This window comes from Asterias amurensis, chromosome 11 (genome assembly GCF_032118995.1).
Source record: "Asterias amurensis chromosome 11, ASM3211899v1".
Lineage (NCBI taxonomy): Eukaryota > Metazoa > Echinodermata > Asteroidea > Forcipulatida > Asteriidae > Asterias > Asterias amurensis.
In genome coordinates, this window is record NC_092658.1 from 4,487,069 (window position 1) to 4,506,461 (window position 19,393).

General features: G+C 36.7%; 2 protein-coding genes across 2 annotated transcripts in view; one reads left to right on the forward strand and one right to left on the reverse strand.

Annotated features, from left to right (window-relative positions):
- Positions 1-13,303, reverse strand: part of LOC139944266 (interstitial collagenase-like) — a 94,261-nt gene extending 80,958 nt beyond the window's left edge. The window contains exon 1 of the mRNA XM_071941253.1: positions 13,175-13,303. The gene's annotated coding sequence lies outside the window, so the exon portion shown is untranslated. The remainder of the gene's footprint in view (positions 1-13,174) is intronic.
- LOC139944264 (collagenase 3-like) lies at positions 5,895-15,687 on the forward strand. Its single transcript, XM_071941250.1, has 8 exons — positions 5,895-6,103; positions 7,557-7,864; positions 8,671-8,978; positions 9,926-10,084; positions 10,689-10,804; positions 12,248-12,395; positions 13,206-13,508; positions 14,206-15,687. The coding sequence occupies exons 1-8, from the start codon at positions 5,978-5,980 to the stop codon at positions 14,346-14,348; spliced, it is 1,611 nt and encodes a 536-aa protein (XP_071797351.1). The 5' UTR covers positions 5,895-5,977; the 3' UTR covers positions 14,349-15,687.
- Positions 15,688-19,393: the final 3,706 nt, after the last annotated feature.

Genomic DNA, 19,393 nt, shown 5'->3' on the forward strand with positions numbered 1-19,393 from the left:
TTTCTTCGAATTGCCCGTCGCCAGTCAGCTATATCACGGGTTCCCTGGATATTTAGAACTCATATCATAATCAATGACTTTGTTTTATTTTACACGCGATATCAACCTGTATCATGCGCTATGAGTAAATGAGTTGCACACGTTATGGTTTGTTTTATATTTAGCTTTTCTGATTAAAAAACTCAACGACAAGTTTATGTGTGACTTCATTGACTTCTGTTTTCGCCACCACAGGGTACATTTTCTATACTGGTATGACTTGACAAGTTTTCGCTTCAAAGATTACTTAACTTTTGTAGCCATACTTTCAAAATATCATCCCATACGATATGTTTACCGATGATAATTTTCAACAATGGGTTTGACGAAATGGTTCGTCGACATACTGTTCTGTCGTACAATCGGACTTAATGTCGACATCAGTTGTCGGACACACTGCCCATTGACCCAGAAGATCGTAATTCTGATTGATTGTGCGAGTTGCTGTCCAAATTGACTTAAACAAAAATGACCATTAAGTACACCTGACACATTATGTTTTTACCTTGAATAGCTTTGTATAAAATATTTCAATTTCACAAGAGTTCGACAGAAAGAAACCTAGTCTTCGTTCGAGTTTCTCAAATAATCAAATCACCGCCATAGAAAGAACAATCGCAATATGTGTTGTGTTTAAATGAAACACCGGTCTGGTACTTAATTATTAACATATTCTACATTTTTGCAAACACAATTAAATAGTACGCGGACAAAAGCCAAACTGTGTTTCTTTCGATATAAAGCTATAGCGCCTACTTATCACAATGCAGTTACATTGTACTAAATGGTGTGTGTGACCCCGTATTAAAAGTAAAACAAGATCCCATCGTTGAAATTAAACCGTCTCTCATATAACACCCACCTTTTATAAAGGGACATAGGCCTACTTAAAAATCATAATGTGTGACATTTGCCAGTTTGCTTAGAATCCTTGAATAATACCATAGACTCATAGTGTAATATTTCTATGACAATGTAATCTAAGCCCTGCTGTTTTTACTTTACAGTGCCTCTTTTGTCAAAGCGCGCATAACACATGCTCTTCATTATAAAACTTTGAAATAAAAGCTGAACAAATCTAGTTCTGTACTTTACTGTACGGTTGACTTAGCAATTTTGTCAACAACAGCGTTGCCACTCAACAAGCAGTTTTTATATTATAAACAATAGTAAGTAGGCCAATGAACAGGTGCATTCCAACCAAGATAAACAAGCCGCAATATTAAAATCGTATCAGAGGGTATAATCCACCAAAAAGTTCACTTTAAACTCAAGAGCAAGGGCACCATAACGAAATGTTTTGAGTTTGGAGTTGCAGTTTGTGGAAACTGTCACGTTTTGCTAATGAAGTAATAGGAACCTCTTGTGACATTAATTTAAAAATCACTTAATGGCACCGGACACTGTCGGTAATTAATCAAAATAATTATTCAGTAAATAAAACCTTACTTGGTAACGATTAATGGAGAGCTGATGGTAGTATACATTGTGAGAAACAGCTCCCTCTGAAGTAACGTAGTTTTTTATTTTAGAAAGAAGTAATTTCTCACTAAAATAATTATTTGAATTTGATTTTGAGACCTCAAAACTTGGTTTCGCGGTCATGAAATCAAGCATATAAAAAAGCACACAACTTGTGCAACAAGGGCGTTTTTTCTTCCATTATTCTTACGCAACGACGACCAATTGAGCTCACATTTTCACAGGTTTGTTATTGAGATACACCAAGTGAGAAGACTGGTCTTGGGCAATCACCGATAAGTGTCCATGGCTTTAACATTATCTTGCCCGAAGCAAAAAAGAAATATTTTATATTTTAGAAACAAACGTATTTCTTTGTCTGACGACTATCCCATCCCCGTTCGTGAATTAAATAATTCATAACATAATTGATATAATAATATCAGTAAATCAAACAATTTTCCAGAGTTAGTATTGCTTTGCTAAGCCACAGCACACCAAAAGTTGCCTAGAAGGATATTTTAGAGAATACTGTGTTCCGGTCACCTGCTCTCATATCAATTAGAACAACATGTTCTCAATCATAACGTGTTTGCTTTATACACCGCAGATGTAGGTCGACTTACAATCGCCACAGGCTGTCAACCATTTATAACTCTAACACTCACACGAACCCTATTATCAAAACATCAGATTTACCGAGTTCAATGTTAAAGGAAGTAAAAATTGGTTAAAAAATGTCTAATTATAGTTGGGCTATAAATGACTTCCAAATGAAAATAAAGCAACCAAATATAGATTTTAAAGCCATTGGACACTTTCGGTGAACAGTATTGTCCAAGGCCCACACTTCGTGTATCACAACTTAGATATAAAATAACAAACCTGTGAAAATTTAGGCTCAATCGGTCATGGAGTCGGGAGAAAATAACGGGAAAACCCACCCTTGTTTCTGCACGTTTCGCCGTGTCATGACTTGTGCTTATTAAAATAAATCCGTAATTCTCGATATCGAAAATTTATCTTTTAATGTTTCAAAAAGTAAAGCATCTCATGGAATAACATTTCAAGAGAAGTCTTTCACCACTACCTTCTGTAAACCCTGTAAGTTATTTGTAAATCTGTGAACTTTTTTTTTCCTGTTCCGAAAGTGTATAATGGCTTTAAGAACTTAAAAATGTTTTAATACAGAGGTTGGTTTTGCATTGCATTAGTGGTAAAGATTACGGTTTGGCTGCACTGATGTATCTTTAACACGCAGACGACCCATTGTCAAAACATCAGACGTTGCAGAGTTCAATGGGTCAATTTTAATGGAAGTATAGAGTTGTTAAAATCTGTCTTATTATATTTTGGCTAATGACTTCCAAATGGAAACAAATCAACCAAATATGTAATTTAAGAATAGTTGAAACTGGCTAAATAGATGATAGTTTTGCATTAGGGCAAAGAACAGTTCCCACCATGTTTCCACCCTTACACCGATGTCTATAAAGTACTGTCTTTATTATTATACATTGCTTTAAATGTTCCGTGAAAAAAAGTATACAGCGCTTCTCCGTGAAGGGTAAAACAAACTAATGGTTTACTGTTCCCACGTATGGTTTACTTCAACCACGTATTTCATTTTTTCTTTTGTGTTGTCTCAATTGTAAAAGAGAACACAGTTTTAATCATATGCGAAACACCTTGGAAGAAATGTGTGACATTCCAGGTATGGTGTCATTTACATAAAACTAGGATGACTAAAAATGACTGGCATTGACAATTCTTGGTACGTGCAATAAAGCACAGATCATTTACACACGCGTGTACTTAATCCGCAATATTATGTCCGCAATCACAAAAAGGTCCGTTCATAAAACAGGAACACAATCCGTGCATTAATGACAAAAAGGTTAACCCTCAAAACAAATAACGCTATTGTAACAGTAAAAACAGTGAGTCCACTTCATTCAAGATTAAAGTCTACTTCAGCAGACCACAAAAACCTCTATTATATCGGATACAAAGAATCATATTCTTCGCTTACACGTCATTAAAGATTGTGTAACATAAAATAGTATCAAGTTCGAGAAACGGTCAAGAAGGTACCGGTAGTGCAGTGACGGTCTTTGAAGCCGTTAACTATTTCATGAGTTACTAGAATATTGTTCAAACAAGAATGAAACTCGCCTATTGTGGAAGAAATTCTGGAAACGCAGAATCATAATTTTATTGAAAGAAAGACACTCAGACAGATGTGTAATTTGTTCTTTCTTCATAATTGATTCATCTTTCCACGAACAGTGTACCGGTGTACATCATAACAGGCAAATTCCATCCATGGAAGGAACAAGTCACACTGAATGTTTAGAAAACAAAATGTCATGTTTATGTTGTGACAAAAAAGTGTTTTCGATGATGTTGCTAGCACTTGTGCTTTACGAGGCTTCCCAGAAGTTCTAGAAGTTTCACAAAAATATTTGAAAAACAAAATATACCACATAATATCTTAGGGTTAAAACACGTGCAGAGTAAATCAAGCACGAGGGGTTAACCGAGTTCTGAGACAAACCCGTTGCGGTCGAATGGTGGCGATCAACGGCATTACAAACAATGCGGTGAAGCAGTATTGTATGCAGATCAACAGTCATTTGCCTTTATCATCCTGAGAAGAAAATCCAACTTGGGTTTAACTTTTTGTGACTCATCGGTTGATGTGCAGTGAAAGGTAGCTCATCAATTACATTTATTCTGTTTCAACTTGTCAAAAAGATTTGATAGTTCACGCACTGTAGGGGCCTACACCAATGCAGTTATTTTGGTTCAGGATAGCTATAAATGTTTTCAAGACAGCACGCGAACATTTAAAAAGGTTGAAAATATATTGCCTAGATTTATACCTGTATGAATGTTATAAATATTCAATGGGGAAACTTCCCTAGGAATGATTTAGCCTAATAATAATCTAATAATAATATTAAATTATTATATAGCGCATTTCACAATAGCGTATCAATGCGCTTTACATTAGTGCCCTGGTCATAGGGCCAATAATACCCCTTTGACTGTTTCTCAGCTCCCTTGGGAGTATGCAACCTGGGCAACAGTTTATATCGCTCCAAAAGCTTTTTCATTCACAATATCAACCTCTACCTTCACATGTACACATTTATACACCTGGGTGAAGAGAAGCAATTATAGTAAAGTATCACACAGGTGTCACGACCGGGATTCGAACCCACACTCTGGTGACGTAGAACCAGAACTTGAATTTGATGCTCTTAACCACTCTTAAACACTCTAAATTTATATAGTTTCTATGAATATGGCGGGTCCAAAATCCAACGTCTGAAAATAAATAGTGACAACAGACAAGTTAGTGGGGATGTCACCTTTTCTCAGTGAATCAGATGACCGATTGGAACTGAATGTTTTGTTGTTATTTCATGTGTTGGTCTTTAGACCGGGTCTAAACTGGCAATTCGTATAAACGGTCAAGTATTTCGGTTCATGGGATAAACCAAGATGTGATATTACAGCTACTACAAAGGAGGGATAGGTCCGTATAGTTCCTCATTTGAAGTTGATCATTCTAAAGAAGAAAATGACACATAGATCTAACATAGGTATGATAAAGCTTTATTATTATACTGCACTGGTAAGTTAATCATGACGTTTATCAGAATGTCGCTTGATGTATTACGTGACCCTCTAGTGAAAGTGCATTGCCGGTATGTAATTTTGTCAGAATGACAAACCTTTGTTTTCAATTATATCAACCCTGACTACTAAAACACAGAATCACATCCTTTAAAATACACGACTAAAGATAATCATTATAGATTGCTCATTCTCTTCAGTGGCCTCGGAAAAAATGCAGCATTTTAATTCGTCATTAGAGTAAACCTTAATACATTTTAAAACAATCCAATAAGGAGATAATGCTGGCATGATTCAAGTTTTCTTTTCAACCTTTGGCCACCTCCATAATCAACCATACACCAATTTTTTTTAATTCCAACATTTCTTTTTTAAATCAAGATCCTTTAGTCTGATTTTGGAATCGGTTATACTAAGTTACCATTAATATGGAGAATCTGCACACAATAACGAACATTTTAAAGAACAAGTTTAAAAGTACAAGTTTGACTAAAATGGAATAAATGAAACAGCCGTCGTTGAATACAAGCAACAAAACGTAACATACGGCTTTTACCCGGAAGTCCATATAGGGTATATTACGCTCGGGACATGACGTCATCCTTACCATCCCCTATACGCTGTGTCACTGCATTGCGATAAGCTACACAGGTATTCACGCGATACATTCATTGACGGAGAGCCAGAAACCACGCCCATTCGGTAAGTATAAAAGTGTGTGCAAACATGTGTTAAGACCATTAACAGAGACAGAGACAGGGAGCTCGATACAGCTATAAAGTCAAGTTGATTTGAATTTCCCGCCAGTGAGGATTATTTGTAGAACAACAAGATGAGAAGAGTGGAGTTATTGTGTCTCGTGGTAATGTGTGCGGCCGTTGTCTACGGTAAACCTTTTAAAGATGAAACGCAGCAAGGTAGACCAGCAACCCAAGAAGCCGATAAAGCCAAGGGATACGTAAGTATTATTGTGTTATATTAAGTTAATGATTTATAAGTTTTTTACTTTTTCTCACTTTTTTTTTTTTTACATTAAAACAAATCTATACTTCATTAATTTCCTCACTAATTGTGTCACATAAAATTGGTGAGGAAATTAATAAAGTATAGATTTTATTTGTATAGTAAGTTATAGAGTTCATCCACAAGAATAACATTTTTCTGTGAAATATTTTCATTTGAAATAAGTCATTAATATTTGAGAAAACTGAATCTGAAAACCTTAACAAGAAACTGCAACGGCTGATTTCGTTTGTAACCTAAGTTAAAGCCATTGGACACTTTCGGTAAACAGTAATGTCCAAGGCCAACACTTCGTGTATCATAACTTATACATATATATTATATAAAATAACAAACCTGTGAAACTTTAGGCTCAATCGGTCATCGGAGTCGGGAGAAAATAACGGGAAAACCCACCCTTGTTTCCGCACGTTTCGCCGTGTCATGACATGTTTAAAATAAATCTGTATTTATTCTCGATATCGAGAATTTATATTGTTTTAATGTTATCTCAAAAAGTAAAGCATTTTATGGAATAATAATTCAAGAGAAGTCTTTCACCATTACCTTATGTAAACTATGTAAGTTATTTGTAAATCTGTGAACTTAAAGAAAAATCTGTACCGAAAGTGTCCAATGTTAAACGTTGGGCACGTTTTTTCACTATTTTCACCTCACTCACAAAATGAATTAATAAGCAAAAGTGTTCACAGATTTGTGGTTTAATTCATACGCCTATGATTGACCACACAAAAACAATGACACTCTATGACTATACTTGTCATAGTCAGCTCTATACATTCCAGAAGATGGATTTATGTTTCCGGAAGTGAATTTTGTTATAAATGAAATTAAATAAAGGCTGTTGAAAACTTTATTTTCAGTATTACTCACTGCATCTTTCACACATTAATGTGAAAATTTGAGTGGATTAGTAGTACTTTCCACAGTACCTTGTCAGATCGGCTTCTTTGCAAACAATTTACAACAAAATAGCGATCAATAAAATTTAAAAGAAAAGTTCACAGATTTACAAATAATTTACAGGGTTTACAGAAGGTAATGGAGAAATACTTCTCTTGAAATATTGTTCCATGAAATGCTTTACTTTTTGAGAAAACATTAAAACAATATCAATTCTCGATAGCGAGAACTATACGGGTTTATTTTAACACATGTCATGACACGGCGAAACGTGCGGAAACAAAATTGGGTTTTCCCGTTATTTTCTCCCGACTCTGACGACCGATAGAGCCTAAATTTTCACAGGTTTGTTATATTATTTATAAGGTGTGATACACGTGTGAGACTTGGACAATACTGTTTACCGAAAGTGTATAATGGCTTTAAGTCATTCATTTTTTTTTTTTTTTATTCATTATTTTAACTGTTTTTTTTTTTCTTTTCAGGAATATCTAGCAAAGTACGGTTACTTTAAAAAGGATCCCAATAAAGATGCCGACGGTGTGTTGCCAGCAAAGTCGGTCGAGAAAGCCATCAAGCAGCTCCAGAAGTTTGCAGGTATTTCCGAGTCTGGCGAGATAGACGAAGCTACGTTAGAGCTGATTGCAAAACCCCGGTGTGGGGTCAATGATCCGGTCATAGTCAACGACACTGCGGGGACAAACGCGTCGATTAACGGCACAGAAATTAGGCGACGACGGTACGTGATTGCCGGCCAGCCGTACCAATGGAACAAGAATGGCCTTACATACAAGTAAGTTTTTAACAATCTGACAGCTCCAATTTTCATTTCAAACTGTAATTGGTTAATAATAGTGTTTTTGTATCGATAACCTTCTACGGTAATAACAAACAGGGTTTGGGGTCATTATCAGTTTCGAATGTGTGAGCTTGCAGGTGCAAGCTGGCTTAATTGCCATAACAATTGATTTAACCTGGAATTCTAATAATAGAAACTGCAATGGAATAAACGCTGCGTGATATTTACTGTAAGTTTGCGACATACGAAACAAGTGTAAAATAAACAAGTTTTAGTCTAAGCCAATGTTTAATTCTGCATTTTTGAGGTTTCCTTTCAAGCGGGGCTTTCCAAATACTAATTGCCCTCCCCAACTCTGTCTTATCGATAAGTAAGTAAACATTGCGCAAGTTTATTGACCTGTGCATTTCATTCAGCTTAAAAATCGTAATAATAATGCCTAGTATGGTCGGATAGTCAAATATTTACACTACATCAGGTAACAAAGGTATGTTGTGATTACCGACTCGACGACTATTTCATGGGCAGGTTTTTTTCTGAGATTAGAATTACAACGATGTTTTATGTTTTAATAACTTTGTTTGTTTTACCCTTACCTTACACCGATGTGTATAGCACTGTATACTCAGAACTTTCAAAATCACAGGCATAATATTACTTGGGTGGAATTTGAACCCCTAACCCTACGCCAACTAGACCACCGAGAATGCCCTATGCTATAGAGGCAGTTCGATTCCTATGTTTTGGCAGCGGGTACCTGCTAATACCTACATTTACAAATGTTTTTTTTTTCCCAACAGAATCATCAATTTTCCCGGGCCGCCCTCTGAAATCACTCCTGAGCAAGTGGTTGAAGACGTCCGAAAAGCTTTCCAGCTCTGGAGTGACGTCACACCATTGACCTTCCAGCCAGTTGAAGATGAAAACGCGGCAGATATTCGGTTGGTGTTCGGTAAACGTCGTCATACTGACGTGGAGGATGACCCAACGTTTGACGGTCCAGGAGGAACCCTGGCTCACGCGTTCTCACCGAACAGCAACTGGGGCGCCACGGACGGAGATGCACACTTTGACGAGGACGAAAATTACACCCATGGTGTTTTAAACGGTAAGCTAAACTTGACGCATACACAACCTATAGATAAGTACACTCTAAATGGGAGGGATTTAAGATTGTGATATATTGTGACCAATCCATTTTAATATTTGAAATTAAATCTTTTAGCTTGTAATGTTAAATGCTTTGGATATTTCTTTTAAATATAACAATGAATTGGTCCCTTATTACAATTGGGTTTACCTTTAAATCCCTCCCATAGAGTGTCATAAAATATGAACATTATTTTTAATTATAAGACTGACGTATTCATGACGTCATTCATCACACCATTGAATCAATCAGAGAACACACTCCGGCCCTAGAAAGAAATGGTGCAATTATAAGAAGTCGAAGATGATAATTTTGCATCAGGATAAATCATTTTAATTTGGGTTTTACTCTTACACCGATGTGCACTCTGTTTAGCCTGTTCTCAGTACTTTCCCTAGTTCTGTGACGAAAAAAAAATCACATGCATTCAATACTCGGGTGAAATTCGAACCACGACCTTTACCATTCTAGAGAAGTCAGTTTAAAGCTATTGGACACTTTCGGTTAACAGTATTGTCCAAGGCCCAAACTTCGTGTGTTTCAACTTCTATATAAAAATAACAAACCTATGAAAATTTAGGCTCAATCGGTCATCGGAGTCGGGAGAAAATAACGGGAAAACCCACCCTTGTTATTCCGCACGTTTCGCCGTGTCATGACATGTGTTCAAAATAAATCCGCAATTCTCGCTATCGAGAATTGATATTGTTTTAATGTTTTCTCAAAAAGTAAAGCATTTCATGGAATAATATTTCAAGAGAAGTCTGTCACCACTACCTTCTGTAAACCCTGTAAGTTATTTGTAAATCTGTGAACTTTTTTTTTACTGTACCGAAAGGGTCCAATGGCTTTAAATAATGGTTGACAACTAATGTTATGTATCTATTTTCTTATCTCGTCTTTAGGTGTGAACTTCTTCTACACTGCCGCCCATGAGATAGGTCACACCCTAGGTCTGGATCATTCCAATGTTCCCAACTCACTCATGTGGCCGTGGGGAAAGACATTCGTCACGGACTTTGTTCTCCCAAGAGATGATAAAGATGCTATTCAGTCAATTTATGGTAAATTTATTATTAAATCTCACCTCTCAACAAATCTCACTTTATCCTAATTCAAGACAAACTTCCATTATGCAATGTCTGACAACGAGGGCATAAACATTTGGACATTTTGTATTTGATTATGTTATGAAATATATTGTAAAATAAGTTGTTATTTTTAGTTGGGTCAAGTCTTCACTTGGAACAGAAGCTCTCGAAACAACGAGGCATCGTCCACCGGCTTTTGTTCATTGCAAAAGAGATTTACACGTTGTTCAAATTGTATTACTCCGCAAACTCCTAGGTCAAAATGTACCTGGGTCAAAGAGCTCCGAGTCCCCCAAGGATCAGTTTGACCACCGAAATATGTTTCAAAATCACACAGCAATGGTTCAAACTGCGAAGAATCTGATGCAAAAAAAAAATCACAATTTTTGTGACCAGTCTCCTGGGCAAAATTACCCGGAAATAATGTCAGGCTTAATCGGACTGGGAATCAACGTTAAATCTTACGTTTTTAGTAAACAAACAGTTTTCTTTCTTATTGTCCACGTTAAGATCAACACTAAACTTAATTGCTCGTTTCCTAAATTGTCCATTATTAATTTTGACTTTTCTCCTACAGGAGCCAACCCGAACCCACCCACCCTCCCACCAACTACTTCTCAACCACCCCCAGCTTACTGCGTTGCCCCAATCAGCACCGTCATCAATATTCGTGATCAGCTTTATACATTCTCGGTAAGTGGAATATGATTGTGTTGGTAACCTAATCGAGCTGCGACCAGTGAGACATTTCACGAAGCCTTTAACCACAAAATTCTGCTGAGCACAGACAGAATATCGCTTAGCAGAAACTGATTACCAGATAACAATCCAGAGGGTTTACGTTGTTGTGGCTGGTGCTCGACCTTTTTTTTTTTGCTAAGCAACGAAATTTGCCAAGCAGTGTTTTACGCTTCCAGAGATTGTAAAAAAGGGGGTAAAATGATCGGTTTACATATTGTACAATATATTTTTTCCTGTGGCTTCATTAAGCAAACTTTGAGCCTAATGCCGATGATTTTTCAGCAGGTTTTCAATTTTGTTTTTGTGAGAATTTGAACATGATACGGCGCGCGGATAATTTAATCTTCGATCCTTTGCAAATTTTGCTTCGATTTTAGTGAACGATTTCACCTGTATCAACTTGGCTAATTTGCAATGCAATTTTTAAAAGTGGATCGCAAATTTGCACCATTTATTCTTGATAAATCATTTAACTCCTCTTGGGAATTATTGTATGGATGGGTTAGATTGACCTGTTTTCCCCCAATGTTGCTATACACTTCAGTAAAGAACGACTTGGCAATTTCCCAACAAAATACTGCAGCGATAGTCACGCCACATTGCATGAAAACAAAAACGAGTTGTTTCTGCACTTTGGACTTCGTTGAAGTGACACACGGACTTCCGCTCAATAATCAAAAGCTCAAACGCTGCACAATGAGCTACGAAATCAGGAATCCCACAATTTATTGAGCAACTGGTTCAAAAGAAAAATCACAAATTATTTGAAAGGAACAAGAAAGCATAACATCGAAGGTGCTTTTGTGCAAGTTTTTTCCCAACTACGACCGACGATTTTATAATGTTGTATGTTGATGGAAGGGTGACCGCAAGTTGTAATGTCATCACGATATGCCTGGCCTGTGCCAAAACCACAGACTGTAAGCAATCCATCATCCACAAAAAGTGTAACAAAATCGCAACAAAACAGAGCTCTCACCTCACTATAGTAGACTCTTTGTCTAGTTTTTATATGATTTGGTTATTTGTTGCTTTCCCACAGACTCATGCTGTTTTAGGTAGAAAATACCTTTGTCAATAAAAAAAGGAGTGGGTACCAGTTTCAATAATGTAAACTTCATGGAAGTTTGGCTGGTAACCAGTTTCTGCTAAGCAAGATTTTCCTGTGCTTAGCATCATTATTTTATTTTGTGCTACCTAGTTTTATGAATTGAGCCCAGATTGATATGATAATATGTCATTCAACAAAAAATAATATTTAATTTAAAAAGTATTTTCAGACATAAGGGATGTAGCACTAACAATCGCTGTAAAAAGTTGATTATTTCACACCATGGACAAATAATCAAAAGAAACGGTTTATTACGGAGCCCACTGTTTTTCTCAAATCAACAGAATGATAAACTTTGGAGGTTCGACTTGGAAGGTAACTTGCTGTCTGATGCCGAGGGTGAACTGTCTAGAACATATTTCCCAAAACTTCCCAGACATCCGTCAGCTGGCTACGAAAGACATTACGATCGGAAAATCCACTTCTTCAAAGGTAATAGCAAAGCCTCAGTGTTGTTCGATTTTTATTATAAATCGTTTTACTTTTTTTTTTTTTTTTTTAAGCCAAAGTGTTCCTTTGAACCATTCTATTGTTGTAATCCCATATAATGGGCCTATAAAGGTACAATAAAACTAACATGCAAAACTATTTCATTTAAAAAGGAGGTTGCGTTTTAGATATAATATAATCGCCGAAAATCCATAGCGAATTATGTCCAGTTCAGGAAGAATAATCCAATACGAATAGACATTATGAGAACTTCACTGACAGTATATAATATTCAAATTGTGGGACATACAAACTGATATATTTTACATAACCACATTTCTTCAAAGTGACATGTTTCTCAAAATGCTTTACACTGTCGAAAGCTGCTGTGGGCTTATAACCAACAGTTTGTATTTCCATTAATTTTAGGAGTGGCTACCAAACGTATACCTTCCCTAAAGCGAGACTAGTAGACTACATGTTCTTATGTTAGTTTTGAAATAGACTATCCAACTAGGGCCCAATTTCATAGCGCTGCTTAGCGGCCGATTTTGGTAACCTTCCGGTGCTTACCGCACGAAAATAAATGACGTCAGAATGCAATTCCACGGTATTAAACACGCAATAAGGCCGCCCAATTATTCTGCTAACTTATGAAATAGGCTAAGGCTTAGGCAAATTTGCCTGCTACAGTAAGCACGCAAATTTGCTTACCGTTAAGCAGCGACATGAAATTTGGCTCAGGAGGAGACCATAACAAATATCAGAGAAAATAAACTCACTTTCTCTCAACTTGTTCCATCTTCCCCAAAGGTCGCAACTACTGGATGTACAAGTCAGCCCGCTCCTCTCCGCCACTCTTCAAGATGTACAACATCAACACCACAAATGCCGAAGACGAACCTGACTTCCCTCGCCCTGTTCGAGAGCTGGGCCTCCCTAAGAAAATGACAGCGGCTTTGCATGTTGCTGACGTGGGCAAGACGTACTTCTTCAAGGCGAAGAACACCTACATCTTAGATGAGTTTGAAGGAGTATTGGCTGAGTCACCTGAGAGGATACATCAGGTCTTTCCTGATGCGGAGAAGTTCCCATCAGCAGCGTTCTACAATGACGGTAAAGAGAAACAACTTCATTGTTCAGATTTATTTTCTTGAAATGAAAATCTAAAAGGCTTCTGGTACCCGTATGGGGTCTTCGTTAAGAAACCTTGCAAATTGTTTTTAAAATAAACAAAGTTACGTGTATTGTTATCATGTGTGGAGACATTTTGAATGCAAATAAGATTATTCTCAAAAGCTTCGTCTCTTTAAGTTTTTTGGTAATCCTCATGGACATTTTTAAATTCACCATTACAACAGTTCACCTTTTGGGAAAATGGGTTGAAATCTTGCAAAATGTTTTATAAGGGTTGGGTACCTTTTGTACGACACAAAACATTAGAGTCCAAAGATTAAACTTACAGCTTATTATAACAATTATTAAATAAGCAATTGTAAGCAATAAGCAATAAGCAATTTCACGAAAATATCTTAAGCATGTGCCACAGACTTACGCGACTCTCCTGAAAAAAAAAAAACTTGCTCTAAAAATGTTTCCCTTTTTTTCAAAAACGTCACGACTAAATGAAACAGGAAATTCTACAGAAAAATTATATTACGTACATCTTCATTTACAGTAAGTGGGGATTCATGTATTGGTAAAAAAAAAAAAAATACACAAAAGGTACCAAAAAACCCGTTGAAACAAAATATAGATATTTTGAAGACATTTTGTTCACTGTCCCTCTATTTTGGTTTTCTCTTCCATACAGGCTACGCATACATCATTTACTTCCACGGTCACAGACCAGTCTACTACAGATTCAAATGGGACGCAACTACTAAATCATTCCTGAGCTTGACAGGCTATGATAACGCACGTGACCTGTACACTGACTTTTTAGGCTGCCCTTAAAAAAAAAACCCTGATTAACTGGTTCAGATTATAGATTTTACAGAAAGGAATGTAAAAAAGAGGTATTTTGATGCGGACCAAGAGTGTTTTGAAAGTGGGTTTCGGTTGTAGTTTTACCAACCTGCACATATAGGCAGAAAGGAAAACAAAATCAAGCACTTGTATTTGGAAGAGCTTTTTGCATGGACGTTTTGTCATGTTCGCGTAATACGATTGTAGCGCCCTCTACAGTCGACACTTGGTTGAAGTTTTTACACTTGAGTTGCCAACTCTGCCATACTTACAGAAACTAGCCATTGTATACCATTCCTATATTGCAGGGACTAGCCGTTACACTCATTCCTCTATTGTTAGTATACATACAGCATTATCCTTTTAATGGGAAAGTATACCTTCCCCAGCATTAGTGATTCGGAAACATTAGTGACTGTTTTCATCCTGGATGCATACAATAAAACCAACTTGTGAAATCGCCGAAAATCCGCAAACCGTAGCTGGAACACACTACCTGAGGGACAATTCTGTCAGTAACGCTTCTCAACTTAATTTTTTTGGGGGGATAGTAGCTTATATATTTTTCCATAAACACGTTACTTCAAAGTGAAATGATTCTCAAAATGAAAGCTGCTGTAGGACCTACTTCTAACCAAGTGAGTTTTAATTTCCATATAGTTTTAAGTGTGATTACCAAACGAATATTTTCTCTTTAACATAACTCACTGTTAAACATTTTAGTAGTGTTTTTGAAGACCAGTGTTCTCACTTAGTGTATCTCAACAATAACAAACCTTTGAAAATTTGAGCTCAATATTGACCGTCGAAGTTGCGAGATAAAAATGAGAGAAAAAAACACCCTTGTCATATACGAAGTTGTGTGCGTTTAGATGCTTGATTTCGAGACCTCCAATTCTAAATCTGAGGTCTCGAAATCAAATCCGTTGGAAATTACTTCCTTCTCGAAAAATACGTTACTTTAGAGGGAGCTGTTTCTCACAATGTTTTATACCATCAACCTATCCCCTTTACTCGTCATCAAGGAAGGTTTTATACTAATAATTATTTTGAGTTATTACCAATAGTGTCCACTGCCTTTAACAACTGATTGTTTCCTATAAATTGAAAAGAAATGTTTTTGAAAAGAGCGTTTGACAAGAGGGACATTTCAGAAGCCTGTCTTAAAAAGAAAGAAAATGTTTGAAAAAGCAGTAAAGTTCACAATGAATCTAATTCAACAATTAAATTGTAAATTCTTGTAAATAGTGTACTTCTTGTATTTTATACTTCTGAGTAGACATGCCGTTTTAGAAATATATTTATTGTATTTATAGTTTTTATTTATGAATTGGTTTTAGTAATAAAACATAAGTTAATACAAAATGTAGATGCTTCTTGTACTTTTTTATTTTTTTTATTTTGACAAACGATGAACAAACCCACGTGACAAACCAGAAGCATGGTTCGGAAAAACACTGTTTCAAGAGTGTATTAACAAAAGTAAAAACATAATCGCAGTTCTAACAGAGGAAACTGAGTTTAGCCATTTCTGAAGATCAAACCTGTCTTCAGGCCGAAAAGCTAACAAATCGGACTGAATTTTAAGTGCAGCGTGAAATACCACGGGTATACGGGAGTTGTCCTTTCTATATTCATAGATACATGTTGTTCCAGCAAAAGGTACCCCATGACCTCAAAGTGAACAATTTATTTCATCTTATACAGAGGGCCCCCTAAAACCCTCTACCAAATTCCTCAGATTCTAAGTACACAATAAATACACAATAGAAATTGGGATACCATAAACACCATGCCCCATACCGAGAACCAAAATGGTTCCAAAGACCATAGACATTTTCTATTCAAACGTCACGTCACGTTGGAAAACAGTAACAGCCATAAATGAATGCAAAACAAAAACAGACCGCTTCTGTTTCGACACGATATTCAAACATTGAGTTGATTTTCTTGAAAACAAAGCAATTAATTAGGTAGGTATTTTTTATTTAATTGAAAGTTTGCAGACAATGTTGAATTTAACAAGGGCGGTGTGTTGATCAACAATTAAAAAGTTAAGCCACGTCTTTTCAGGGTCAGACACAGACAAGTTCACATCACATGGTATACATGGTGAATTTATGCTGAACCTCCACCTCCTTAATACTCAAGTAAAAAAAAAAAAGACCGTTTTAATGCAACCTAGTTTGGTGAACAGTGAACACCGCCCTCTATTCAGAATGCTACTGCCAGTGCAAAGGTGAGTAATTTTATATGGCCTTTTCCAAACCGTGGCTTGGGGCTCCGGCTTCAGCTCTGTCGGGTTGCACGGTTTTTTCCCGGCGGATTCTGGGACATGCCGAGGTTTGGAGAAGGCCTCTGATGGCTGAATTGGCTCCGGCTAATGTATTACAATGGGTGAGTATTCGGCAGTCATAGCCCCTCCCCTAATCGAAGCGTAAAGAACTATCGACAAGAAAATTGCATTCTATTTCTATAATTTTGTAATGCAGGATGGTAATGGTCAACGACCACTTTCCTCATTGGTGCAACCCAGCAATCATAACAAACCTGTGAAAAGTTGGCAGATAATCGATGTTGCAGAAAAGATGCCTACGAAAGGCTCATACCTGAAACTCTTAACAGAATACAATTATTGTATGGCATATCAACAGCTCTCCGGTGCTCTTTTTACCAAGTACATTTTTATGGCCAAAAATTGAGGAGTAGTTAGCAAAATTACACATTGTCTTGAAGCGTGTGTCATCAAAGATTCAATTCAACCATATATACCCGACGTAATGGACGATCAAGCAGTAAATTGAAAAGGTAAAACAAAGACAGGATAGGTAGCCTATGTGTCGGAAGAGGAAGTAATGCGCACTTAACCGCACCGCCTTTTGATATAAGGAGCTGTGAACTTAATGTCCGGTTATTGTTTTTCAGGCATGAATTTGATCCTTTTAAAAAAAGTAGGACAATCTTTTGGGGCACAAGAGCTGCAGTTTACTTGTTCATAAGGAGAAGGGTTTATTGAACTTTCAGGCTATTTAATCACAGTTTTTCTGATTGTTACAAGTACAGACATAAGCAGGAACAATAGCGTGCCTGTTTTTTCTCACTGCCTGTTCAGTGGGCCTATACATGAAAGTTGGGTAACTTTGTGGCACTAAATGTCTTTAACTATACCAATATTCTTCCTCTTTTCCCTGTCAAACGAGGTCTGTATAAAGTTAAAGGTAGTGGACACTATTGGTAATTACTCAAAATATTTATTAGCATAACACCTTACTTGGTGACGAGTAATGGGGAGAGGTTGGTAGTAAAAAAACATTGTGAGAAACGGCTCCCTCTGAAGTGGAGTAGTTTTCGAGAAAAAGGTACATTTCCACTGAATTTGATTTCGATACCTCAAGTTTAGAACTTGAGGTCTCGAAATCAAGCATCTGAGAGCACACAACTTCGTGTGACAAGGGTGTTTTTTCTTTCGTTATTATCTCGCAACTTCGACGACCGATTGAGCTCAAATTTTCACGGGTTTGTTATTTTATGCATATGTTGAGATACAGCAAGTGTGAAGACTGGTCTTGACAATTAACAATAGAGTCAGGTGTCTTTATCAAAATTAAATATCCGATTCAATTAAACATAGCGATAAATAATAAAAGCAAAATACCCTGAGTGACGAGTTGGGTTTGATTTACTGTACATAGTCATTTTACAGTAAATGGACTGTGATGTAACCCTGCGGTAGCATCACAATTCTTTATTGACTGTGAATCAAACCTGCCACTACCGCTGTGCTTTTCATTTTGGGAATTTTTGGTTCTTCTATTAACTCTGTTCAAAAAGGGAATCCTTAAAAAAAATCAGGACAATCAGTAACATGCTTGTGATAATTATTTTTCACAGGACTCTGGAAAGTACCGAGTACACAGTGCTAACAGACATCGGTGTATGGGTAAAAAAACAAAATTAATATTCTTTATCCCCGATGCACATTTAACATCTGTTATATTGATATCCGGCAAGTTTTTTTGACTAAAACGGATCTAACTACCACGGGAAATCAAATGAATTACTCTACCCTAAAACTCTCAAATCTTCCTGGAATGAGGTTTTTAGGTTGCATACCAGAATTCATTCATATTCCAATCACGTGACATCTCAGGCTTTCATTTCTTGCTGTTCATGGAATATCATTTCAATGGACATGAAACTAGCAAAGTGAAATGCAGTATGGCATAATGTGGCAATGTGTGGGGAAGTTCCGTGAATCAACATGTGTCTGGCCACATCCCAAATCAATGACAAACACAATGACACTTGTGTCGTGGAAAAAAGGGGATTATTATGTACCATTAAAGATGCTATGTCAGATTTTTTGCCCCAAACATTAAAAAATAGATTCTTTTGAGTGAATGGTATTTCAAAGAGTATCACCCGCTCTAACGAAAAAAAGTTTAACTTTAACTTTTAATGGTCAGGAACCATGACAACAATTTAAAACGTTTCTAATGAAACACATAACAATTGGTCACGTGATATATTGTCGGGATCCCGACAAAAACTAATTTTGAGCACTTTATTTCACTGCTACAAATAATTGGCGGACTTTTTCGAGCAATGGATCAAATGAAAGCTTGTAACTTTCTCGACCGTCATCAAAATACCTATTGAATTTTAAATCAAAATTTTGGGGTCAAATCGGCCAAAAATCTGACATAGCATCTTTAAATCAGGTCCCGAGTTGGCCTTGCATGTCACATTGATTTATGGCCCTTAACTTTGGAGGTTTTTGTTTTATTGCTGTCTGTATAGAGCTTACCTGTAAAATGGCAACTATGGTTTATGCAAGGTCTAAAAGTATACCAGCATCGCATCGTCAAGATGCTATGAGCAAGTTTGGGGTTTAAAGCTACTAGATTTGATCAGAAACTGTGATATAGCTCTCGAATTTACCATATCGACGTTCGGTGTAGTCACTCTCCCTAGGCTGGTTTCTGGTTAGTCTAGTCGGTGTAATCCAGTCTAGTCGCCACCAGAACTTGCTC